We start from the raw sequence: 26832 nt of genomic DNA, 5'->3' as shown, positions 1-26832 counted from the left end.
CTCACTTAAAAGACCTACACTGATATCACCCACTTCTTTCAGAAAGGCCAACATTGCCCCAGGCTGGGATGTACTCACCATCTTGGCTTCTGATGGAATAGGGTGGCCAGAGGGAGAAATGGAGCCACTGCTGTTAACTGGTGGGCCAGGGATACCAGGAATGTTGGGCACCATGGACACAGGTCTGGCCAGCTGGATCGAGAGAAGGAAAAAAAAAACAGAAGGGAACATAATACCATTGGTGGGGCAACAGTTTCCCTAAAATGAAGCGCTTTTGAGATTGGCACATCAGGGCCTGTTGTGTGCAACGTGCCCATAGGGCATGCAGGGACAGCCTGGGAAATACCTTTCTCCATGGAGTACCACAGAGTAGGGAATTTAATCCTTCAGTGTTGGGGCAATTTCTGCAGGAAGGGTTGGGGCTGTTATCTTGAGGAAAATGTTGGGCAATTTGGGAGGTGCTATGTGCCAAGTGAAAGCAACTAATCAGTGGGCTGGCAAGATCAATTCCTAGACCAGGAGCCAATTGTCCAGATGAGTCTTTATCCAGTGTTCCATAGTGCTGGATTGGCAGAGGTTAGTGAAGAGTTTAGGCAGGCTGCCACGCTCAACTAATATAGATCAGAGCCCACACTTCCCTGGGGCTCATGTGTGTTTTATGACCATTCAGGTGGAAGGGAAGGATTACCATGTTGGTAGGGTTGGCTGCCCCAACTACAGAGCTCACCGATATAACAGACGGCATCTGTACTGGAGGCCCTGGCAACACAGGCATGGTCTGTCCATTAGCAAGATGCATGACAAGAGGGAGGGAGCCAGTGGGAGACCTAGAGGAGACATGAAGTGAAATGCGCATAACACAGACCTTTTGTCCATGGATCTTCCTCCTATAATTACAGAAGATTTTCCAGTCTTCTCTAGTTAGGGAAGGTATAGGGCAGCATGGTAAAAATCTTGACACCCTCATGAAGGTGAGAAGGCAGGGAATCCTATTCAACTTACCTTATAGATGGAAAAAAATTGCAAAATCTTTGCAAATTAAGCAAACTCAAATAGTAGGAAGCTAATCCTATTAAAAGGTTTAGAACAATTAAACATCCCTACCACTGGCTTGCCTTGGGAAAGGGGGAGTTGGATCAAAGTTGTCATTTTGCAAAGCTGAGTTAGGTCACATGATGGCCAAATCTGAATGTTTCTCTTGTTCCTTTCTATGGCTTGCTCTACCCTGCCTCAAAAAGAAGCTGTCCCTTTTTATTTTTCCTAGTGGGTCCAGAGAACAATAAGCTCTAAGAATCTGAATCCTGACAACAGCCTCTTAACGCATGGGTACCGTGCCAGGAGTGAAGACAAACAGACAAATAAAATTAGAGATGGCAAAGACCAAGAACCCTAACTGGGACTGAGGAGACTTAATGGGTTTCAGTGTTTCATTCAGTAGTACCCCAGTAGACTTCTATAGGGTGTGGTTTCCATGCTGTAATGAACTTCTAATGTTTTAAGAGCTCCTCTTTTTAGATTAAAGAAGTATTAAACCCTTAAATTAAGAAAGTACTACCCCCGGCCGGGTGCGGTGGCTCACGCCTGTAATCCCAGCACTTTGGGAGGCTGAGGCGGGTGGATCACGAGGTCAGGAGATAGAGATCATCCTGGCTAACACGGTGAAACCCCGTTTCTACTAAAAATACAAAAAAGTAGCCGGGCGTGGTTGCAGGCGCCTGTGGTCCCAGCTACTCAGGAGGCTGAGGCAGGAGAATGGCCTGAACCTGGGAAGCAGAGCTTGCAGTGAGCCGAGATCACACCACTGCACTCCAGCCTGGGTGACAGAGTGAGACTCCATCTCAAAGAAAAAAAAAAAAGTATTACCCCCAAATAAATATTTGCTTGTCTATTAAAAAGGTAAAGAAGATTCTGTTTAAGGGGGAAAAATTTATTTTGAGAGATAATCTCAGTGACTTATTTTCCTTGGGTATTGAGAAACAGTCCCAGTTTTATCAAATAGTTTCATGTAATGGAAAGAAATGCAGCCTTCACTACTTCTCCCTGCTATCTGTACTTACCCCACTTGCCTGTTGGATGGTGGAGCCTGTGTGATGACAGAGGTTGGAGAGGGAAGGGTTGGATGAAGTGGATCATAGCCCAAGTGGAGAGGCAGGGAGCCAGGACGTACAATGGTAGGTGTGGGGGTAGAGATCAGAACAGGCTTTGGGGTAACCTCCTGGAGAGAAGAAACCAACAGATCACAAAATGTTTTAAGGTGTGCTTATAGGGAAATATACAGATGGTAAAATCTAGTACAAATTTATTGGAAAGAGCATTAGAGCCACTCATTAAATCATGACCTGATTCCATCAGGATCAGGGACCCATAACTCACTCATCCATTCAGGAGGAATGGTGTATTAAGATCTCTTGGTCATCTCCCCTTTCAGAGACAATGGCTATATAAATAAGATGACAGTTGGAATATCACTTGAAATCTTTGAAGCAGCACTGTAGTACCATATAAATTCTAGAGACTGTTATAATTTTTCACAATCTAGATACTCTCATTCTAAACTTGATGCCAAGTGTCCTCTGAACTTCAATGGGAAAAGGCAGGTATACTGGTAATGAGGCAACCCAACATCTCCAATACACCTCTTAAAAAAGGGCTATGGAAGTTTGGATAATGATCATACTGTAATAAAACAAACTGCTCTCATTGTTAACTTCTTAAGATCTTAGACTGCCTGTGGTCAAATGGCCTTGAGAGCATCCCCAGACAGTCTCTAGGACTTTGTTGCTGATGAAAAGGGAGGAGAGAGGTGGAGGAGGTTGCAGTGAGCTGAGATCACGCCACTGCACTCCAGCCTGACGACAGAGCGAGACTGTCTCAAAAAAAAAAAAAGGGAGGAGATGGGATGGTTGTAATGTTTATGAGAAGACAGATTTGAGAAGTTATCAAGCCAAATTTGGAGGGAAGTAACAGGAGATATAGATGCTCTATCCATAGTGGATGTTAAAATTAACAACCACTGGCAGAGCAGTAGATTGAAAGGAGGAAGCATGAGGGGGCTTCTGAGGTTCTAATAAAATGTTTTTGATCTAGGTGCTGGTTATACAGGCTATTGACTTCGTGAAAATTCAGTAAGTTATATAATTATAATTTATATACTTTTCCGTACATGTACTATATTTCAATAAATGTCTTAAAAATAGTACTTCATGAAAGTACTTCCTTTAAAAAGAATAATCATCAGACTCCTAGTAGATACTTCCTTTAAATCACTTCTCTCTAGGATGACATTTTTTCGAAACTGTTAGATGTTCAATTTATGAATTATGTGAATTTTTCTTTCTCACTTATTAATTGAAGTATAACATACAGTGATGTGCATTAAAGTCATAACAACAAAATGACTTTTAGGCTGGGTGCGGTGCTCACGTCTGTAATCCCAGCACTTTGGGAGGCTGAAGCAAGAGAATTGCTTGAGCCTGGGAGGCAGACGTTGCAGTGAGCTGAGATTGCACCACTGAACTCCAGCCTGGGCATCAGAGAGAGACTTTGTCTCAAAAGAAAAAAAAAAACAAGATGACTTGTTACAGATGTAAAATCAGGATACAGACCATTTCCAGCACCCCAGAAAGTTCTATGTCCCTTTCCGATCCACACCATTCCTTCACAGGAGGTAAACGCTATCCTGAGTTCTATCATCGTCAAACAGTTTTGCCTCTTCTTGAATTTCTTAAGTATGTACTTTTGTGTATGACTTTTTGTTGTTGTTGGATATGTTTGTGGGATTCACTCACATTGCTGTATAATTATCAGTTCACTTTTTTTTTTGAGATAGCGTTTTGCTCTGTCGCTCAGGCTGGAGTGCAATGGTGCAATCTTGGCCCACTGAAACCTTGGCCTCCTGCGTTCAAGCGATTCTCCTATCTCAGCCTCCTGAGTAGCTGGGATTATAGGCACACACCACCATACCCAGCTAATTTTTGTATTTTTGGTAGAGATGGGGTTTCACTATGTTGGCCAGGCTGGTCTCGAACTCCTGGCCTCAAGTGATTCCACCGCCTTGGCCTCCCAAAGTGCTGGGATTACAGGAATGAGCCACCACGCCTGACTGATTTTTGGCTATTAAGAATACAATTGCTGGCCAGGCGTGGTGGCTCAATCCTGTAACCCCAGTACTTTGGGAGGCCAAGGCGAGCAGATCATCTGAGGTCAGGAGTTTGAGACCAGCCTGACAAATGTGGTGAAACCCCATCTCTACTAAAAGTACAAAAATTAGCTGGGCATGGTGGCACGCACCTGTAGTCCCAGCTACTTGGGAGGCTGAGGCAGAAGAATCGCTCAAACCTGGGAGGCAGAGGTTGCAGTGAGCCAAGATCACGCCATTACACTCCAGCCTGGGTGACAGAGTGAGACTGTCTCAACAACAACAACAACAAAAGAATACAATTGCTATGAACATTCTAACATACTTCTTTTGGTAGACATATGCACTAATTTCTCTTCCATATAGACTTATAAGTGGAATTGCTGGGAAGGAGAATAGGTATAATTTATATAAATCTTCTAAATAACATTCCTTTAAATACAATCAGTCCTCCTATAACACATACTTTTTTTTTTTCTTGAGACAGTCTCACTCTGTTGCCCAGGCTGGGGTGCAGTGGAGCAATCACAGCTCACTGCAGCCTCGACCTCCAGGGCTTAAGTGATCCTCCACCTCATCCTCTCAAGTAGAGATGGGGTTTCTCCATGTTGTCCAGGCTAGTCTTGAATTTCTGGGTTCAAGTGATTCTCCCATCTTGGCCTCCTGAGTAGTTAGGACACACTATTTATATAATTAATGAATCAAAACTTTATCAATTAACATTTGAGATGACCCTTGGTAGAGAATTTACCTTCTCCTTCAGTGGTGGCGAACAGGGACTAGAGGCAGGGCTATCAGGTGGGGATGAGTCTACCTCCACTGGCTCTTCTTCTTTGATTTTGATGTCTGGTGTGGAAGGTAGAGACATGTCAAGGGGCCCAGCAGCAGCCTGTTGTGAAAGAAAAATGAACAGAGTTTAACCCTATGATTCCTTTCAGGTTGAATCTATATTTTCCCATTTCCAAGATAAGGGAATGTGCTTCTAAGAAGTTCAGCTCTTGTTCAAAGCACTGAACTGCTTGTCAAATAAATGTGGGCCCCTTATGTTTGTTTTGTTTTGTTTTGTTTTTTGAGGCGTAGTTTCAATCTTGTTGCCCAGGCTAGAGTGCAATGGTGCGATCTCGTCTCACTGCAACTTCCACCTCCGGAGTTCAAGCGATTCTCCCGCCTCAGCCTCCCGAGTAGCTGGGATTACAGGCATGTGCCACCATGCCCAGCTAATTTTTTATTTTTAATAGAGATGGGGTTTCTCCATGTTGGTCAGGCTGATCTCGAACTCCCGACCTCAGGTGATCCGCCTGCCTCAGCCTCCCAAAGTGTTGGGATTACAGGCGTGAGCACTGTGTCGGGCCAAGAAATACGGATGCCTTATGTTTTATGTACAATTCTGGCCAAATTATTTTGTCTGTAATTCTCAGGGCTTCTGTTTCCCCAACTATAAGATGAAGATAATACCTGCTTCACCAATGGTAAACAAATATTTATAAAGACCTGAAAAAAAAGATGCCATTTAAATCCATGCAAATATTATGATAATATTTTTCAGGAAATCAAAATAATTCCTGAATCTGCTGGCCACTGGAGAGCTGTGAACACTTTTTATGCCAACAAGGATGACTAGATTACCCAATTACCAAAAGCAAACAAAGACAAACTGGCTATTCAAGTACTGCAAACCAGATAGGAAAGGTATTTTCTGGGGAACTCACCATGCTTGATGGTGATCTCACCCCAAAATCTAGTGCTGGATGTATCAGGCAGACAAGGGGTTTGGGGTAACAAAGAAAAGAAAGGCTGATCATCTGATTGGTGAAATAAATGAGAACTTGGTCTTAGGAGCAAGACTGGAGAAAACCAGAAAGAAAGCACTTTCCTGGTAGTGATGCAATCACCTTACAGAACTGTGGAGCTGTAAACGGCCTTGTAGGGAACAATAAACCATCTGAGATAATGGCCTTGACACTGCACCAGGACTGGAGGGTTGGCATTGCAGTTCAGTTTCATAACAAAGTGGATCCTTTGTTCTATCTATCCCGTATCCCAGGCTTCTTGGTGAAGCAACTGCTTGTTTCAAGATCCTCCCTTGCTACCTTAACCCTTCTTGATAGCTAGCTGAGTAAATTAAAGATAATGCGGTATCTACTACATTAGAGAAAGTAGTAAGTAGTAGTGGTTCATTTTCCCCAATCTGAGGAGGGTAGCAACAGCAAAGGTAGCTTCATTTCTGCCTCATTTTTTCTACATTGCTAAGACGTCAGGTCCAATTTAGCTAATTCTGAGATCTCTTAAGTCAGAGATTAGTGGGAAGGAGAAGGCTGTAAGTAAATACAACCGTAGACTTGAAATCCTCTAGGGCATCTCCTAGCAAAGCTGTGGTTCAGCAAAGTTCCACGCTCATTAAAGACTTCTGGAGACTCTTCCACTGAGCCTGTACTTCTCATTAAGGGGAAGTAAGGACCACTCCTGTACAGGCAGGAGGAAACGCCAAAGAATGCACAGTGAGGAAAGGGCTGACTAACTATGAACTAGTCTCCCGGAAGTGTCAACTGAGCAAAAATGGCAATGAAAAAGACTTGAAGCTTTTTATGGGAGGCTAATTTTCTTGAATTTGCCTATAATAAATTGGGTATAAAATCCCTCATAGGCCAAGTGTGATGGCTCATGCCTGTAATCTCAACACTTTGGGAGGCCAAGGTGGGAGGATCACCTGAAGCCAGAAATTCTAGACCAGCCTGTGCAACATAGCAAAACCCTTTCTTGGCCAGGTGTGGTAGCTCATGCCTGTAATCTCAGCACTTTGGGAGTTCGAGGTGGGAGGATTGCTTGAGCCCAGGAGTTTGAGACCAGCCTGGGCAACACAGTGAAACTCTGTCTCTATGAAAAAATATTAGTCAGGCATGGTGGTACGTGCCTGTAGTCCCAGCTACTTGGGAGGCTGAGGTGGGAGAACTGGTTAAGCTCAGGAGGTGGAGGCTGCAGTGAGCCAAGATTCTACCAATGCACTCTAGCCTGGGAGACGGAGCAAGACCCTGTCAATGAATGAATGAATGAATGAATGAATGAATGAAAGAAAAAAATGACAAGACTGTGCCTAGTTCTGCTATTTGATAGTAGAACTACAAGTCCAGGTGTGGTGGCTCACGCTTGTTATCTCAGCATTTTGGGAAGCTGAGGCTAGTGGATCTCTTGAGCCCTGGAGTTCAAGACCAGTGTGGGCAACATGGCAAAACCCTATCTCTAAAAATAAATACAAAAATTAGCTGGGTGTGGTGGTGAGTGCCTGTAGTCCTAGTTACTCCAGGGACTGAGGTGGGAGGATCACTTGAGCCTGGGAGTTTGAGGTTGCAAGCACCACTGCACTCTAGCCTGGGCAGTAGAGTGAGGCTGTGTCTCAAAAAAAAAAAAAAAAAAAAAAAGAGGCCGGGCACAGGGGCTCATGCTTGTAATCCCAGCACTTTGGGAGGCTGAGGTGGGTGGATCATGAGGTCAAGAGTTTGAGACCAGCCAGGCCAACATGGTGAAACCCTGTCTCTACTAAAAATACAAAAATTAGCCAGGCATGGTGGCATGGACCTGTAGTCCCAGCTACTTGGGAGGCTGAGGCAGGATAATCACTTGAACTCAGGAGGCGGAGGTTGCAGTGAGCCATCATGATTGCACCACTGCACTCCACCTGGATGACAGAGCGAGACTCCGTCTCAAAAAAAAAAAAAAAAAAAGGAAAAAAAGTAGAACTACAAATATGTGCTACTGAGTTTTCCTGCTTTTATTAATTTATTTAAAGACACGGTCTGGGCCAGGCGCGGTGGCTCACGCCTGTAATCCCAGCACTTTGGGAGGCTGAGGTGGACAGATTGCTTGAGCTCAGGAGTTTGAGACCAGCCTGGGCAACATGGCAAAACCCCATCTCTACTAAAAATATTAAAAAATTAGCTAGGCGTAGTGGCATGCACCTGTAATCCCAGGTACTCGGGAGGCTGAGGCAGGAGAATCGCTTGAACCTGGGAGGTGGAGGTTGCAGTGAGCCGAGATTGCACTACTGCACTCTAGCCAGGGTGACAGAGGGAGACTCTGTCTCAAAAAATAAATAAATAAATAAATAAATAATAATCATAATAAAATAAAATAAATAAAGACAGGGTGTTGTTCCACTGCCCAGGCTGGAGTGCAGTGGTTCAATCATGGCTAACTGCAGCGTTGACCTCCTAGGGTCAGCTTCCTAAGTAGCCAGGATCATAGGTGTGTGCTACCACACTCAGCTGATTTTTAAATTTTTTGTAGAGATAGGTCTCACCATGCTGCCCAGGCTGGTCTCGAACTCCTGAGTTCCAGCGATCCTCCTGTTGTGGCCTCCCTAAGCACTGGGATTACAGGTGTGAACCACCATGCCTCACGCAGCCCTCTTTCTGTTAGTTTGAGGGGGAGACCATAAAAAGAAACTCATAGAAATCTATGGAACTTGGAAATAACTCCAGTGATAAAGACACTATCTTGCTTTCTTACCACTTAAACTGGATGGAAAAGTCATGTATAACTATCTTGATTTACCTGCTATGCCCTCTTAGAAGGAAAGCACTCCCATGGAAATTTTTTCTTAAATATAGGGAAAAATAGAAGTAGTTCCAGCTATTCTATATTCTGATAGGATCCCATGCCTCACTATACCATGCAATTGTGAGGTTAATGTGTTTATATATATGTTTTGGGATAGAGATGTTGGAATCTTTTATGATTCCAGAAAATCAGGAACACAGACTTGATTTTAAAAATAGTGACCAACAACCTAGAATTCTAATTCTAAAGTAAAATTTGATCTTTGCATTTTTCTTTTTCCCCCAAGCCCCTTATTCAACGGGAACTATCTTCCTTTGACTCTGCTTCTTCAAGTATTTCGTCTGGTCTTCCAAACTAAGGAATTCTCTAGGGATCTGAACTATATAAAGGCTAAAATCAGAGAATCATAGCGCCTCAGGATTAGAAGGGATTCCAGCATTTTAATTCCCTCTACAATATCTCTACCAAGTGGTCTACATATAATTGAACATATTTTGTGACAGCTTCCACCCAGTGGTCCTACTTCTACCTTTGGGCCACATGGAATACATGTAATCCCTCTTTTAATGAATACTCTTGATTGCAATTTGTTCACACTAAATCTCTTTTCCAACCAAAATTTCCTCAATTTCTTTCTTTTTTTTGAGACAAAGTCTCACTCTGTCGCCCAGGCTGGAATGCAGTGGCACGATCTCAGCTCACTGCAACCTCTGCCTCCCGGGTTCAAGCGATTCTCCTGTCTCAGCCTCCTGAGTAGCTGGGATTATAGGTGTGCGCCGCCATGCCTGGCTAAGTTTTGTATTTTTAGTAGAGACGGGGTTTCACCATGTTGGTCAGGCTGGTCTTGTGATCTGCTTGCCTTGGCCTCCCAAAGTGCTGGGATTACGGGTGTGAGCCACTGCGCCTGGCCCGTTTTTGTTTTATTTTTTAAGAGATAGGGTCTCCAGGTCAGGCGTGGTGGCTCATGCCTGTAATCCCAGCCCTTTGGGAGGCCGAGGCGGGCAGATCACGAGGTCAGGAGATTGAGACCATCCTGGTTAACATGGTGAAACCCTGTCTCTACTAAAAATACAAAAAAATTAGCCAGGTGTGGTGGTGGGTGCCTGTAGTCCCAGCTACTCGGAAGGCTGAGGCAGGAAAATGGCGTGAACCTGGGAGGCGGAGCTTGCAGTGAGCTGAGATCGTGCCACTGCACTCCAGCCTGGGCGACAGAGCGAGACTCTGTCTCAGGAAAAAAAAAAAAAAAAAAGAGCGAGATAGGGTCTCACTCTGTCACCCAGGCTGGAGCACAGTGGTGCAATCATAGCTCACTACAGCCTTGAACTCCTGGGTTCAAGCAATCTTCCTGCTTCAGCCTCCCGAGTAGCTAGGACTACAGGCATGCACCACCATGCCTGATTAATCTTTAAAACTGTTTTTGTAAACATGGAGGTCCTGTTATTGCCAAGGCTGGTCTTGAACTCCTGTAATCTTCCCACCTTGGCCTCCCAAAGTGCTGGGATTACAAGTATGAGCCAATGTGCTTGGCCACTTGATTTCTTTAAAAGTTCCTGAAGTGACATAGTTTATAGTTCTTTCACCGTCCTGGTTGATCTCCTTTGAAAGACAGTAGGAACATCCTTCTTTATCTTTAATGCTTTGAATAATAGTAGAAAGCTACTTAAAGGCAAAACCCACATATATTGAAACAAAGAAGAGTGGAAATTTGATAAATGTTTATTGACTTGCTGATTCAAAAAAACAGTGCAGTTGAGAAGTCTGATCAGCTCAGAAAAGAGTGGGATTTGGCAACAAATATGTTATCCAACAAAATCTGAGTAATTTATCACCTTTTAACGTCTTCAACATATTTATAATATAAATATTTTTTAAAAAAACAGATTATTAAACTAATACTCCCCTGGAAGAACAAGAGGACTAATTTTCGGTGACGACAGACTTGTGCTGATCCATCATCTGGAACTCCTAAAGACCTGAATGGCTGACTGGGATTAGTAACTACTATCTGGTTTTACTGGTTTTACTCTACTAAGCCCATGATTTTGTGTTTTAACCAATTAAGAAAATTATCCCAAAGCACAATGAAAATAGCCTAGGTCTGAATATCACCAGTTTTTTGGCAACAGTCCTGCTTCTTGCCTTTTTCTCATCCTCATCTGCAGCTTTCTTGAATTCATGTTCAAAGGAGCTAGCTAGTTCATTGAAGAGTCCCACCTCCTCACAGTTCTTCAGGAATCTAGTTGGAGTAGGAGTTTGATCTGTAGACATGAAAGAAAAGGAAACTGTTTTAGTTTTGATCTGAAATTAAAACTTGATATTAAATAGTATATAGAAAATGCATTTGTACTTTTTGATTTGGAGAGAGAGTCTTTGTGTTAGGGCAAATTTGCTTTAATGGAGCTCTAGTAGGCGAGCTCTGGTGGTAGGCCACCAGAGGGTGTCTGTGTTGTGTTGCCTCAAAGCCAGCAGGGGGAAGACTGAACAGTATTTTGTTGTGTGACTATCCACGTACCCACTTTTCTCTCAGTGCTAGTTTTACCTCGTTTACCTCCAACCAAACCAAACCACCCACACAGGTGACACAGTTTTGTGAAACCTCTAGATTTGAAAACCAAGTATAGTTAAGCAATATTTTCTTTTGTAAACTTACTCCCCACTAGGTCTGAAGTGAGCAGAAAAAGCAGATGGATGTTAAAATCTGATGAGAAGAAACTGAGGATCAGATGGTTGAGTTTGCTGACTGAAGCTACCGAGTAAGAAATAGTGCCTTGTCTTTCTGTGGTCACTGAGGTAATAATGTTCTGTTACCTTCTGAAGGATTCCAGGCAAATCTAGGGGCTGAGGAGTAAGACAGGAAGATCATGAGCTGGAAAAGGAAACTGTAAACAATAGACCTATATTTCACAGAGACCTAGGCCCAGAGCAAGTTCCTGAAACCAGGGTATTCGGGTTTAGATTTGCCAGCCAAAATATGCCCACAGGGGCTGCATGAATCTCTCCTCAACACAGTGCCTCTGCCCTTCTGAAGAGAAAGGCTCTTGGTAACCCATGGGAACTTTTTAAGCAACTTGAATTTTACATTTGAGCTTCTCCCTCCCAATCCTGCTTTTTTAGACCTGAATCTTGTTCACAGATCCTTACTCTATTACGATGGCTTTCCTTGGCATGCTACTTCAGGGATTCATCTCATACCACTAGAATGAATGACAGAAATACAGAAAAATGTTTAAATGATATTTTAAGGAGTGAGACCTGGGGTTAAAATCATCCCTTCTTGGCCAGGCGCAGTGGCCCATGCCTGTAATTCCAGCACTTTGGGAGGCTGAGACGGGTGTATCACTTGAGGTCAGAAGTTTGAGACCAGCCTGGCCAACATGGTGAAACTGCATCTCTACAAAAAAATACAAAAATTAGGTGGGCATAGTGGCAGGTGCCTGTAGTCCCAGCTACTCAGGAGGCTGAGGCAGGAGAATCTCTTGAGCCCAGGAGGTGGAGGTTGCAGTGAGCCACGATCACTGCCACTGCACTCCAGCCTGGGTGACAGAGTGAGACTCTGTCTCAAAAAAACAAACAAAAAAACCCCAAAACACCCCTTCTAGCCTGATCAATTGAAAATAGTCCAGTGGGATTTTCCATGGAAACAGCACAATTTTTATAAAAAAAATTTAAACAAAACCTCTTCTGAAACAGAGTGTTTGGAAAAGTTACCACTACTTCTCAAAATAGTTTTAAAAGGTTCTCTGGCAGCTTTGGTTGGCTAACGATAAAGCCACTTTCCCTCCATCCCTGGGTGAGTAGAAGTAGTATCATCCTTTATGCTTAGAGAGTACTTTAGTAAGGGCATACCCAAAATCACAACTCAAGTGGAACGGGAGGAGGCAGCTAAGGGCATGGCTATGGCAGAGGAGGGACTTTCAGACCTTTGATATGAGGTTCAAACAAACTTCTCCTGCACCCTGCTGTTCAGGCTCATTTCTGGTTTTTTAAAGGCTCTCCTGTGTTAAACCTAATTCCTCACTTTGCAGGTGGCCTCTAACTTTCAAATGGCTCTGGTTTGTGAACAAACAGACTGAAAATATATCAGAGAACCCTGAACCTGCTCTAATGAATCCTAAAAAAACAGTAAGTTTTCGTTCTGTTTTGTTTTGTTTTGACACAGTTTCCCTCTTGTTGCCCAGGCTGGAGTGCAATGGCGCAATCTCAGCTCACTGCAACCTCCGCCTCACCGTAACCTCTGCCTCCCAAGTTCAAGGGATTCTCCTGCCTCAGCCTCCCAAATAGCTGGGATTACAGGCACGTGCCACTATGCCCGGCTAATTTTGTATTTTTAGTAGAGACGGGGTTTCTCCATGTTGGTCAGGCTGGTCTCGAACTCCCAACCTCAGGTGTTCCGCTCTCCTCGGCCTCCCAAAGTGCTGGGATTACAGGCGTGAGCCACTGCGCCTAGCCAAAAAAATCAGTAAGTTTTTACCGAATACTTTCTATATGTTTTGGTGCTACATGCATATACTTGTGCATATGTTTGGCAGAGGGGAGGGATAGGAATATAGGAGTACTGCCCAGATTTAAGACATGGCTCTTAGGCTGGGGCAGTGGCTAAGGCCTGTAATCCTGGCACTTTGGAAGGCCAAGGCAGGCGGATCCCCCCTTGAGCTCAGGAGTTCAAGATCAGCCTGGGCAACATAGTGAAACTCCATCTCTTCAAAAAATACAAAAATTGGCTGGGTGCAGTGGCTCACGCCTGTAATCCCCACACTATGGGAGGCCGAGGCGAGTGGATCACCTGAGGTCGGGAGTTCGAGACCAGCCTGACCAATATGGAGAAACTCTGTCTCTACTAAAAATAAAAAATTAGCCAGGCATGGTGGCGCATGCCTGTAATCCCAGCTACTTGGGAGGCTGAGGCAGGAGAATTGCTTGAACCTGGGAGGCAGAGGTTGCAGTGAGCTGAGATTGCACCATTGCACTCTAGCCTGGGCAACAAGAATGAAACTCCATCTCAAAAAAACAAACAAAAAACAACCAACAAAAATTAACCGGTGTGGTGGTACATGCCTGTGATCCTAGTTTTTTCAGAGATTGGCTTAAGCCTGGGAGGCAGAGGTTGCAGTGAGCCAAGATTGCGCCACTGCAGTCCACCCTAGTGACAGAGCCAGAACCTGTCTCAAAAAAAAAAAAAAAAAAAAGGAGAAAAAAGAAAACATGGCTTTTGGCTGTTAAAAATTAAGATGATGTTTCCTTTTCTTTCTTTCTTTTTTTTTTTTGAGACAGAGTCTTGCTTTATCACCCAGGCTGGAGTGCAGTGGTGTGATCTTGGCTCACTGCAACCTCCACCTCCCAGGTTCACATGATTCTCCTGCCTCAGCCTCCCAAGTAGCTGGGATTACAGGTGCATGCCACCATGCCCGGCTAATTTTTTGTATTTTTAGTAGAGACAGGGTTTCACAATGTTGGCCAGGCTAGTCTCAAACTCCTGACCTCAAGTGATCCACCTGCTTCAGCCTCCCAAAGTGCTGGGATTACAGGCATGAGCCACCACACTCGGCCTCTTTTTCTTTTTTTTTCTTTTTTTGAGACAAGATCTCACTTTGCCACTCAGGCTGGAGAGCAGTGGCACGATCTCGGCTCACTGCAGCCTCTGCCTCCCAGGCTCAAGTGATCCTCCCACCTCAGCCTCCCGAGTAGCTGGGACTACAGGTGTGCGCCATAATGCCTAACTAATTTTTGTATTTATTTTGTAGAGCTGGGGTTTCTTTATGTTGCCCAGGCTGGTTTTTTTTTTTTTTTTTTCTTGAGATGGAGTCTCTCTCTGTCACCCAGGCTGGAGTGCAGTGGCGTGATCTCGGCTCACTGCAAGCTCCACCTCCCGGGTTCATGCCATTCTCCTGCCTCAGCCTCCCGAGTAGCTGGGACTACAGGCGCCTGCCACCATGCCCGGCTAATTTTTTGTATTTTTAGTAGAGATGGGGTTTCACCGTGTTAGCCAGGATGGTCTTGATCTCCTAACCTTGTGATCCACCCACCTCAGCCTCCCAAAGTGCTGGGATTATAGGCGTGAGCCACCGTGCCCAAATTTTTTTTTTTTTTTTTTTTTTGAGACAGAGTCTCACTCTGTTACCTAGTTTGGATGCAGTGGTACAATTTTGGCTCACTGCAACCTCTGCCTCCCGGGTTCAAGTGATTCTCCTGTCTCAGCCTCCCAAGTAGCTGGGATTTCAGGTGCACACCATGACGTTCGGCTAATTTTTGTATTTTTAGTAGAGAAGGGGATTCATCATGTTGACCAGGCTCATCTTGAACTCCTGACCTCAAGTGATCTGCTCATCTTAGCCTCCCAAAGTGCTGGGATTATAGGTGTGAGCCACCACACTTGGCCATTTTCTTTTAAGAGACAGTCTTGCTCTGTCACCCAGGCTGGAGTGCAATGGCATGATCATAGTTCACAGAAACCTTGAACTCCTGGGCTCAAGCAATCTTTCTGTCTCAGCCTCCCAAGTAGCTAGGACTACAGGTGTGCACCACCATGCTCGGCTAATTTTATGTATGTATGTATGTATGTATGTATGTATGTATGTATGTATGATGTATTTATTTTTAGATACAGGGTCTCACTCTGTCACCCAGGCTGGAGTGCAGTGGTGTGATTATAGCTATGTATGTATGTATGTATTTTTAAATACAGGGTCTCACTCTGTCATCACCCAGGCTGGAGGCAGTGGCATAATCACAGCTCACTGCAGCCTTGAACTCCTGAATGCAAGTGATCTCCTACCTCAGCCTCCTGAGTAGCTGAGAGTACAGGCGAGTGCCACCATGCCTAGCTATTTTTTTTGGTAGAGAGGGGGGCCTCATTGTGTTGCCCAGGCTGGTCTCGGACTCCTGGCCTCAAGCAATCATTCTGCCTCTGCTTCCCCAAATGCTGGGATTGTAGACGTGAGCCACTGTGCCCGGCCTGAGGCTAATTTTAAAAATTTTTGGTTAAGATGGGTCTCACGTTGCCCAGGGCTGGCCTTGAACTCCTGGCCTCAAGGAATCCTCCTACCTGTGCCTTCCAAAGCACTGGGATTACAGGTGTGAGCCACTGTGTCACTAGGCCCCAGAGAACGTTTTCTTTTTTCTTCTTTCTTTATTCTTTTTTAGAGACAAGGTCTCGATTTGTCACCCAGTGAATGCAGTGGCATGATCATAGCTCACTGTAACCTCGATCTCCTGGGTTCAAGTGATTCTCCTGCCTCAGACTCCCAAGTAGCTGGGACTACATGCATGCGCCACCACACCTGGCTAATTTTAAAATTTTTTGTAGAGATGGGGTCTTGCTATGTTGCCCAGGCTGGCCTCTAACTCCTGGGCTCAAGTGATTCTCCCACCTCGGCCTCTCAAAGTGCTGGGATTATAGGTGTCAGCCAGAGTGCTCAGCTGAGAATGCTTTCTAGTTGAGAAAATAAAACTAATATATGTAGAAAGCATCATAGTGTACAAAAATAAGTACTTCGCTGGGCATGGTGGCTCACGCCTCCCAGCACTTTGGAAGGCTGAGGCGAGAGGGTTGCTTGAGGTGAGGAGTTCAAGACCAACTTGGGGAACAAAGCTAGAACCCATCTTTACAAAAAATAAAATAATTAGCTGGGTGAGGTGGTGCACATCTGTAGTTCCAGCTACTGGGGAGGGTGAGATGGGAGGATGGCTTGAGTCCAAGAGTTTGAGGCTGCAGTGAGCTGTGATTGTGCTACTGCACTCCAGCCTGAGCAACAGAGCAAGTCTCTGTCTCCAAAAAATACCCCCCAAAACGGCCAGGCACAGTGGCTCACGCCTGTAATCCCAGCACTTTGGGAGGCCAAGGCGGGCAGATCTCCAGGTCAGGAGATCGAGACCATCCTGGCTAACACAGTGAAACCCCGTCTCTACTAAAAATACAAAAAAATCAGGCAGGTGCGGTGGCGGGCACCTGTAGTCCCAGCTACTCGGGAGGCTGGGGCAGGAGAATGGCGTGAACCTGGGAAGTGGAGCTTGCAATGAGCAGAGATCACGCCACTGCACTCCAGCCTGGGCAACAGAACGAGACTCCATCTCAAAAAAAAAAAAAGAAAAAAATACCCCTCAAAACAAGAAAACAAATTAAAACTTGGGTGAATGCCATGGTGCTAGGTTATAAAGAGCCTGAAAATCCAGGTACGAATAGCCCTTTCTTTCTTTCGTTCTTTCTTTTGAGACAGAGTTTTGCTCTTGTTGCCCAGGCTGGAGTGCAATGGCACAATCTCAGCTCACCACAACCTCCGCCTCCTATGTTCAAGTGATTCTCCTGCTTCAGCCTCCCAAGTACCTGGGATTACAGGCATGCACCACCATGCCAGCCTAATTTTGTATTTTTTTTGTTTGTTTTTTTTGAGATGGAGTCTTGCTCTGTTGCCCAAGTTGGAGTGCAGTGGTGTGATCTCAGCTTACTGCAACCTCTGCCTCCCAGGTTCAAGTGATTCTCCTGCCTCAGCCTCAGCCTGCTGAGTAGCTGGGACTACAGGCGCTCGCCACCACGCCTGGCTAATTTTTGTATTTTTAGTAGAGACAGGGTTTCACTATGTTGGCCAGGCTTGTCTCAAACTCCTGATCTTGTGATATGCCTGCCTCAGCCTCCCAAAGTGCTGGAATTATGGGCGTGAGCCACCATGCCCGGCTAATTTTGTATTTTTAGTAGAGATGGGGTTTCACCACGTTAGTGAGACTGGTCTCGAACTCCTGACCTCAGGTCATCCATTTGCCTTAGCCTTCTAAAGTGCTGAAATTACAGGTGTGAGCCACCACGTCCACCCTTAAATAGCTTTAAAGAGAAAAGGGCCCAGGGCGGTGGCTCACACCTGTAATCCCAGCACTTTGGGAGGCTGAGGCAGGTGGATCATTCGAGGTCAGGAGTTCAAGACCAGCCTGGCCAACATGGTGAAATCCCGTCTCTACTAAAAATATAAAAATTAGCCGAGTGGTAGTGGCGTGCGCCTATAATCCCAGCTACTCAGGAGACTGAGGCAGGAGAATCGCTTGAGCCTGGGAGGGGGAGGTTGTGGTGAGCCGAGATTACACCACTGCACTCCAGTCTGGGCAACAGAGTGAGACCCTGTCTCAAAAAATAATAATAATAAATAATAAATATAAATAAATAAAGAGAAAATAGGAAAATAATGATAGATTTTGACTAGAAGAGTAGAATTTAAGGAAGACTGGCTTTTTAACAGTATGTATGCAACATAGATTAGAATGAGAGACTAATCAAGGAGGCCAGCTAGGAGACTTTGGAGGAATCCAAGCATAAAGAAGGTGATGGTAGGGAGAATAGGAAGGAACAGAATAGAAAGAATTTGAAGAATAAAACAACTCAAGATTTTGAGAATACTGATATTAATGAATAACAAAGGAGAAGGAGCTGGTTTAGGAGACAAGGAGGTTAAGTTCAGTCATTGACATAAAGACTTGAAAGGCAGCCAAGTAAAAGTGTTCACATAAGGGGTTGGGATACATATGACACACCAGGTCTTAACTGGAGATGTGAGAATTACCAGCATAGATATATGATAGCTGAAGTCATGTGCAACAAGATGAGCATTCCAGAACTGAAAGCAAATAGTAACAGGAGAACACATTTTCTCCTTGAGACCATCCTGGAGCAAGTTCTCTTACCATCCCTGGAGATTTGGTATAGACCCTTCCACCCATTTGGAATAACCTCTCTAACTTTTTAACCTTGCCCCAAATTTACCTCTCAGATAAATTTCCTCTGATTAATTCTACTTAATATTAACTCATTTAGTATTCATATTGTTTGTAGTATTCACTTATACTTGTCTGCAAATACTACAATTTTTTTATGAATATATGCCCTGAATTAATTATGTCTGACCTATATGTATACCCTATCCACTATTCCCTAAGATCTCCCCCAGGTTTTCCTTTTGTTTTTAGAGACAGGGTCTTGCTTTGTAGTCTAGGCTAGAGTGCAATAGAATGGTCATAGCATACTATAACCTCAAACTCCCGGGCTCAAGCTATCTTCCCACCTCAGCCTCCCAAGTAGCTAGGACTATAGCCATGCATCATCACATTTAGCTAATTTTTAAACATTTTTTTGTAGAGACAAGGTCTCTCTATGCTGCTCAGGCTGGTCTCGAACTCCCAGCCTCAAGCAATCCTTCTGCCTTGGCCTCCCAAAGCATTGGGATTACAGGCATGAGCCACCACACCTGATCTTCCTCCAGGTTTTCTCAGGGATCATTGATGACAATGTTCCCATTTATGTCTTTTTCCTAAGGATTACAAATCTACAAGCTCCTAGCAAACGTGCCTGGTGTATATAGTGGATATGAAATAAATATCTGCTGAATTAATGAGGAATAGGAGGTCTGTAAAGGCAAGTGGCAAGTCCCTTTCATCGTGTATAGAAGTATGATCAGGAAGTTCTGTCTCTCCTTCTCCATGTCTATGGTAGCATTTTGGCAGTAATACTTAGAGAAACTGTGTGTTATCTGAGTTATTAACTAATGTAATAACCACCAACTAAACACCCTAGGAATTAAATATTGAGTTAAGCTTGCTTAGATTGAGGTAAATCAGAACCTCTCATGGATCAAAAGAAAAAGCTCACTTTGGTTTGTATGTCTGTCTAGCTGAAAATGGTACAGCAGAATTGCTGCCTGGTTTGAGAGCAGTTGCTAAGAGGGCTCCCTTGAGAATGGCATATACAAGCAAGACAGTATCTAAAACAACTGCTGAGAGGTTCCAGGTCACCCAAATTGGCTTAGAAAAGTCCCACTGACTAAATGTCTTGTTTGAACTTTGGAAATGTGCCCTCAATGGTGTCTGGGTTCACAAGGGAAGTTGAATTTATGAACTGACAATCTGCCTGCTGGAGGAAAGCTGACACCCAGTGGAAGAGAAGCAACCAGGCTAGGTTGGCTTTTTTTTTGCATTCTTTTGTTCACCCCTTTGCTGTGGGTAGGGAAAAATGTCAAAGGCATCTTTTGTCTGTAAATCTTTCAGAGTCTTAATAAATAGAAAGACGGATGGTAATAGACCAAAAAAAAACTAAGACGAAACCTCAACACACCTACCCTCAAAAACCGCAGAACACAATCTTGTTATTAAAAACAGAGTGTAGGGTACAAGAGAAACTTGGGAGCTTTTAGTGTTCCTTTTTCCTGATTAAATGCAGATCACATAAGGGCTCTTAATGGTAGAAAGGGAGTACAGCTCCCAGTACATCTGGTCTCTGGTATTAATCTTAACTGCCTGATGGTATCAAGGCACGTGGCTTTTGGGTCAGCAAATACCTGCAATGATGACTGAGTCAGTTCGGGCTGGGCCAAATTTCAATGTCATCTCATGCTTGTGTTTATGAACTGCCAGGTGGTCCTCGTTTGTAAATCTCTGAAATGAAACAGAAATGGAGATGTGAAAAAAACAAAAACCCAATTCGGTGCCCTTTTAAAATGTCCTACCAAACATCTTGCAATGAGATTGGTCCCTGGAAAGAAGAACTGGAGAGGGAGAAAAAACTGGAAGAGGAGAAGAGATGGAGAAAAAAGTGTGCTAGAAGGCAGAGAGAAGAGGAGAGGGGGAAGACCACAACACCAACTGCTCTGTAATATCAGGTCCAAACAACAGAAGTGGACAGATTGTTGGTGAAGTGGGGTCCAAGTAGGAGGCTCCAAATGAAAAAAACATTAAGGCAAACTCGTATTGAACAAGGGGAAACAATTTTTAATAATAATAATAAAGAGAGAAGGGAAGGGCTGGGCACTAGTTGGCCATCACAAAAATAGGAAATTGAGAATGAAGCCCTCCATGGTAGAGCTGAATTGGACTCTTTTATGAGGGGGCTAACAGGGAGATAAATTATGCAGGATTAGGAGAACCATTTAACTTCTTGGCCCCTACAGTGCTGCAGCAGGCACCTGCATGGCTATTTGGCTCAGAGTTTTAATGAGCCAGGATGGAGCTATAGAGGACCAAGGCCCAATGGCCAGCAATAATGGCGCATACCAGCCCCATCGGCCAAATGCTGTCTCCCCTCATCGGGCAGCCCGCCTGGGCTCCATCAGCCATAAAAAGGCCAGTACAATGCTGATGACTATATAATGGTAGAATAAAAATGCCAGCAAAAAATATTTTTTTTAGGGGTAGGGAGGAGCCTGTAGGCAGGATGAGGGAAGAGAAAGGGAGATGGTATAGAGATTTTATTTGTTTGGGATTTGGGTGAAAGGACAATGAAGAAAAGTGGGCTAAGTCCATCCAGTTTATGACTAAGTAAAATAGGGTTACTGGACAATAATTTATGCTCCCACCCCTTCTTAAAAGGGGGAGAGTGAAGGGAACAGATGAACAGCAGTAATTCAAAAGAATAATATTCTCAAAAGTCCCTTTGAGGCTCCTGGCCATATTCCTTCATTAAAACATGCCTGCAACACAGTAACAGCCCGGATGCTGCAGTTTTCCACAACTCCTTCACAGTGAGGTTCTGCAACATGGTTCTATTTGTCTTTTTGCTTCTAAAAATGGTGATTGGTTAGTTGTCTCTTTTTACTTTCTTCATCACGTGTATACTTCTCACCAAATACTATACGTTTAGCCTTCTTTTCCACAGCTCTTCTGGACTGCAAACAAAATACAGGGGAGTTGGCCCCATCCAGCTCCTACCTGTCAGGAAAGCAATACCAAACTGTTTCTACTACTTTATTTTACCTGAATTTACAACTAAAGCCAATTTAAGATCCAAAATCCTAGGCTGGTCGTGATGGCTCATGCCTGTAATTGCAGCACTTTGGGAGGCTGAAGTGGACAGATTGCTTGAGCCCAGGAGTTCAAGACCAGACTGGGTAATCTGGCAAAACCACATTTCTATATAAAAATTTTTTATTTTTATTTATTTATTTATTTTTGAGACGGAGTCTTGCTCTGTCGCCCAGGCTGGAGTGCAGTGGCGCAATCTCCGCTCACTGCAACCTCTGCTGCCCAGGTTCAAGCAATTCTCCTGTCTCAGCCTCCTGGGTAGCTGGGACTACAGGCGCATGCCACCATGCCCAGCTAATTTTTGTATTTTTAGTAGAGACGGGGTTTCACCACATTGGTCAGGCTGGTCTTGAACTCCTGACCTCAGTTGATCCACTCACCTTGGCCTCCCAAAGTGCTGGGATTACAGGCATGAGCCACCATGCCCAGCAACAGAAAATTTTTAAATTAGCTGGGTGTGGTGATGCTCACCTGTAGTTCCAGCTACTCAGGAGGCTGAGGTGGGGGAAGCCCAGGAGGTTGAGGCTGTAGTGAGTCATGATTACACCACTGTACTCCAGTGAGACCCTTTCTCAAAAAAGGGCCAGGCGTGGTGGCTCATGCCTGTAATCCCAGCACTTTGGGAGGCCTAGGCAGGTGGATCTCTTAAGGTAAGGAGTTCGAGGCCAGCATGACCAACATGGCAAAACCCCATCTCTACAAAAAACACAAAAATTAGCTGGGCATGGTGGCGGGTGCCTGTAATCCCACCTATTTGGGATACTGAGGCACAAGAATTGCTTGAACCTGGGAGTTGGAGTTTGCAGTGAGCCGAGACCCCACCACTGAGCTCCAGCCTGGGCGACAGAAGACCTTGTCTCAAAAAAAAAAAAAAAAAAAAAGACAGCCTCAGTGGTTTCTGATTGATCTAGGACAAAAACTGAATAAAATGTGGAAAAATTTAGCCAAGAACTTTAGTTTTCTCTATTGTTGGTAAACTCCAGGCACCATCTTTTTCAGTTACAGATGTTGCCATAAGAAAAAAGTGGCCGGGCGTGGTGGCTCATGCTTGTAATCCCAGCACTTTGGGAGGCTGAGGCAGGTGGATCACCTGAGGTCAGGAGTTCAAGACCAGACTATGATGATGAAACATGATGAAACCCCATCTCTACTAAAAATACAGAATTAGCCGGGCATGGTGGCACATGCCTATACTCCTAGCTACTCGGGGGGCTAGGGATGAGGCAGGAAAATCGCTTGAACCAGGGAGACGGAGGTTGCAGTGAGCTGAGATCGTGCCATTGCACTCCAGCCTGGGCAACGACAGTGAAACTCCATCTCAAAAAAAAAAAAAAAAAAAGAGTGAGGGTTTGGGGGAAGGAGGAATAGTGTATTAACCAGGGGTATGATATTTGTAGGTTAAACAAGTCACTGTAGAGGGCCTGGGATTGCCAGGTATTTGGTAAAAGGAAATAAGCAGAACCTAGTTTATAAAGAAGAAAAGAATATAATTTTTTTGTTGTTGTTGTTAGAGTCTTGCTCTGTTGCCCAGGCTGGAGTGCAGTGGTGCAACGGCACGATATCAGCTCACTGCAACCTCCATCTCCTGAGTTCAAGTGATTCTCCTGCCCCAGCCTTCCGAGTAGCTGGGATTACAGGCATGCGTCACCACGCCTGGCTAATTTTGTATTTTTGATAGAGAAGGGGTTTCTACATGTTGGTCAGGCTGGTCTCAAACTCCCGACCTCAGGTGATCCGCCTGCCTTGACCTCCCAAAGTGCTAGGATTATAGGTGTGAGCCATTGTGCCTTGCCTTTTTTTTTTTTTTTTTTTTTTTTGAGACAGAGTTTTGCTCTTGTTGCCCAGGCTGGAGTCCAATGGCACAATCTCAGCTCACTGCAACCTCCACCTCCCGGGTTCAAGCGATTCTCCTGTCTCAGCCTCCTGCATAGCTGGGATTACAGGTGCCCACTACCACACTTGGCTAATTTTTGTATTTTTAGTAGAGATGGGATTTCACCATGTTGGCCAGGCTGGTCTTGAACTCCCGACCTCAGGTGATCCGCCTGCCTCGACCTCCCCAAATGCTGGAATTACAGGTGTGAGCCACTGCACCCAGCCAAAAAATACAATTTTAAGGAGATATGACAAGTAGTAGATTATGCAGGGCTGTTAAGTTTTCAAAATGTACTTATAATGTTGGCCGGTGCAGTGGCCTGGCCTTTTTATCATATATTTTTAAAAACCATATTATAATATCATTAGTTTCTTTTGTAATCCTATGTATTTCATGAATTTAAAAATATTACTCTAGGCTGGGCATGGTGGCGCATGCCTGTAACCCTAGCACATTGGGATGCCGAGGCAGGTGGATCGCTTGAGCGCGGGAGTTCGAGACCAGCCAGGGCAACATGGCGAAACCTATTTCTAATACAATTCTTATTTTATATGCCTAGGGGGAGAATAAAAGTTTACTGAAGCTTTCTGTCAAAGTGATTGCCAGGCCAGGTGCAGAATGGCTTGAACCCAGGAGGTGGAGGTTGCAGTGAGCCAAGATCGTGCCATTGCACTCCAATCTGGGTAACAAGAGCAAGACTGTCTCAAAAAAACAACGAAAAAAAAAACCAAAGTGACTGCTAATCTGGCTATGTTTTATATAGTCCTTATATTTTCTCTCATTTATTGAGAGTTAACACTTCAGAAATTCTCTAGAATACTGAGTCCCAGTTTTCCTGTCCTTGGCCACAGCTGCGGTGAGTGGGCCTAAGCCAGGGGGCTGTGGGTGCTTGGTGTGCCCTCACTCATGGCAAGGTAAGGGTGGGATGGACCCCTATAAGAAAAAAAGAAATTCTCTAGATTAGTCATAAACTTCATGCATAGGAAACCATCCCTCTGAAAGCAATTTCTCAATTAAAATAGCTAAAATTATTATCATAGTTTTTTTAATAAGATGGGATCTCATTATGTTGCCCAGGCTGTTCTTGAACTCCTGGGCCCAAATGAGTCTCCTGCCTCAGCTTCCTGAGTAGCTGGAACTATAGGTGCACACCATTGTGCCTGGCTAAAGATAGCTAAAGTGTTACTAAGTGATGAAAATCCTGACCTAAGTAAAAATATATTCTATTTAATTAAAATGGGTGAAGGGACTCCCCAAAATATTTCCTTTTTAAATTATTCCCCATTAAAAAATCTAGTTCCCTTATTTGTTTTCTTGTTTGTCTGAGACAGGGTCTTGCTCTATTGCCCAGGCTGGAGTGCAATGGCATGATCTTGGCTCATTGCAACCTCTGCCCTCCAGACTTACGCAATCCTCCCACCCCAGCCTCCCGAGTAGCTGGGACTACAGGCATGCACCACCATGTTCGGGCAATTTTTGTATTTTTTGTAGAGACGGGGTTTCACCACGTTGCCCAGGCTGGTCTTGAACTCCTGAGCCCAAGTGATCTGCCAGCCTTGGCTTTTCAAAGTGTGGGGATTTACAGGTGTGAGCCACCATGCCCAGCCCCTCATTTGTTAATACCCTTAAAGGATCTTCCTTTGTTCTTTGGCATTACCCATGTCTAAGGTTTTGGCAAATAGCCACTCACTCAGGGAACACACTTGCCCTCACTGTAGGGTAAATATAATAACCATCTCCAAGGCAGCAGAAGGCTTAATACAAAATCAGGACAGTTTCTCTCCTCTCCTTTATGCCAAGACTAATTTGCACCCCCATATGAAGACTAAGATCATCTAGATCTGCACTATCTGATATGGTAGTGACTAGCCACACATAGCTATTGAGTACTTGCAATGTGGCTAGTCTGAATTGAAATGTACTGAAAATAAAAACACACACTGGATTTCAAAGACTCAGTAAAATATCTTGTTAATAATTTTTATGTTGATTACACGTCAAAATGATACTATTTTGGATATACCAGGTTAAATAAAATATATTATTACAATTAGTTTCACTTGTTTACTTTCACTTTTTAATGTAGCTACTAGAAAATTAAAACTTACGTATGTGGCTCACATTTGTGGTTTGCATTATATTTCTTTTGGACAGCTCTAATCTAGATAATATGCTCCAAGATCCCACGGGAATTTTAATCATGTACCAATCTTAAATCTTCCTCCCTAAATCCATTTTCTTTAAATGCAGTTTAGAGTATGTGACAGTGGTTCTCAACCAGAGGTAACTCTGTCCCCCATGGGACATTTGACAATGTTTGGAGACATTTTTGTTTGTCACATCTGGGAGGATGCTACTGGCCTCTAGAAGGTAGAGGCCTGAGATGCTGATAAATATTGTATGGTGCACAGGACAGCCTCCCAAAACAAAGAATTGCATAACTCAAAATATCAGTTGTGTTTGTTGAGAAACCCTGATACAGAGTAACAGGGGAAGAGAAAAAGAAATAAGAAAAAAAGCTGCCTTTTAGTTTCTTTTTCCAAACTGCCAACACGTTTTTAAACCTGCAACTTGGAAGAAAAAAAGGACAGGCAAAAAACTTCCAGCCTCGTTTTATAAAATGGCTGATGGACTCCAGATCTGTAAATACTTAGGATAGGGAAATTAGGAAGATGGAGACAGAAGGCACTGTATTTGGGAGAACAGACTGAATGGAATTCTCATGCACTGCCTTGTTAGTAACAAAAAGATAATATAGAAGAAGCTAATCAAAACAATTTTGGCTACTTTTGATTTTTACTCCCTTATGAAGAAAAAAAGTAGCAAGAAAGAAGATTCTTTTCGTTTAAGAAATACTAAGAAGCATAAAATAGAATGTCAGGACTATGAGGAAGTCAATCTGAAAACTGATACTACCTCCAGAATGGACAGGGAAAGTACATTTCCTATTAACAATTAACTTTCTATGAGACATCTTTGGTAAAAACTCTTTCCATTTCTAGTAAGTTTTACTCTCACCTATCCTTCTGTAATAGAAGAATCTAGAATCCTTCCTCCTCACAAACTTACTAAACGAACAGAGCTAAGTAAAGAGTTAGGATGGGCTGGGTGCAGTGGCTCACACCTGTAACCCCAACACTCTGGGAGGCCGAGGTGGGAGGATGGCTTGAGCCCAAGAGTTCAAGACCAGCCTGGGCAACATCGTAAGATCTTGTATCTGTTTAAAAAAAAAAAAAAAAAAGGAATGACCTGAAGAAGAACACAGATGGTGGAAACTGTAAATAAGGAATAAATCTCAATGAATAAAGTCTTCAGATTTTTTTACTTTTTTCTTTTTCTTTTTTCTTTTTTTTAGAGATGGGGGTCCCATTACATTGCCCAGGCTGGTCTCAAACTCATGGGCTCAAAAGCAGTCCTCCTGTCTCAGCCTTCCAAAGTGCTGGGATTATAGGCATAAGCCACCATGCCTGGCCCTTTTAAGACTGAGGTATAAAAT

General features: G+C 44.0%; 1 protein-coding gene across 12 annotated transcripts in view; it reads right to left on the bottom strand.

Moving 5' to 3' along the window:
- The window catches only part of LOC100596548 (cyclic AMP-dependent transcription factor ATF-7), a 121618-nt gene that overhangs the window by 25260 nt on the left and 69526 nt on the right, over positions 1–26832 (bottom strand). For 7 of the 12 annotated variants that reach the window (XR_004032302.1, XR_004032300.1, XR_004032301.1 and 4 more), the window contains exons 3-8: positions 20002–20098; positions 10832–10950; positions 4890–5027; positions 2058–2215; positions 728–827; positions 79–192 (exon numbers count right to left, since the gene is read on the bottom strand). Coding sequence is in view for 4 of the 12 variants with exons in the window: in XM_030822525.1 (XP_030678385.1) it covers positions 79–192; positions 728–827; positions 2058–2215; positions 4890–5027; positions 10832–10950; positions 20002–20098 (726 nt within the window). In the remaining 8 variants the exon portion in view is untranslated. Of the gene's footprint in view, positions 1–78; positions 193–727; positions 828–2057; positions 2216–4889; positions 5028–10385; positions 10951–20001; positions 20099–26832 lie in introns of those variants that run through there. The other 5 variants (XR_004032305.1, XR_004032306.1, XR_004032307.1 and 2 more) reach the window with 3 other exon arrangements.

This window comes from Nomascus leucogenys, chromosome 11 (genome assembly GCF_006542625.1).
Source record: "Nomascus leucogenys isolate Asia chromosome 11, Asia_NLE_v1, whole genome shotgun sequence".
NCBI classification, from domain to species: Eukaryota; Metazoa; Chordata; class Mammalia; order Primates; family Hylobatidae; genus Nomascus; species Nomascus leucogenys.
The sequence above is the reverse complement of the archived record's forward strand: the minus strand, read 5'-3'. Positions and strand labels throughout refer to the sequence as shown.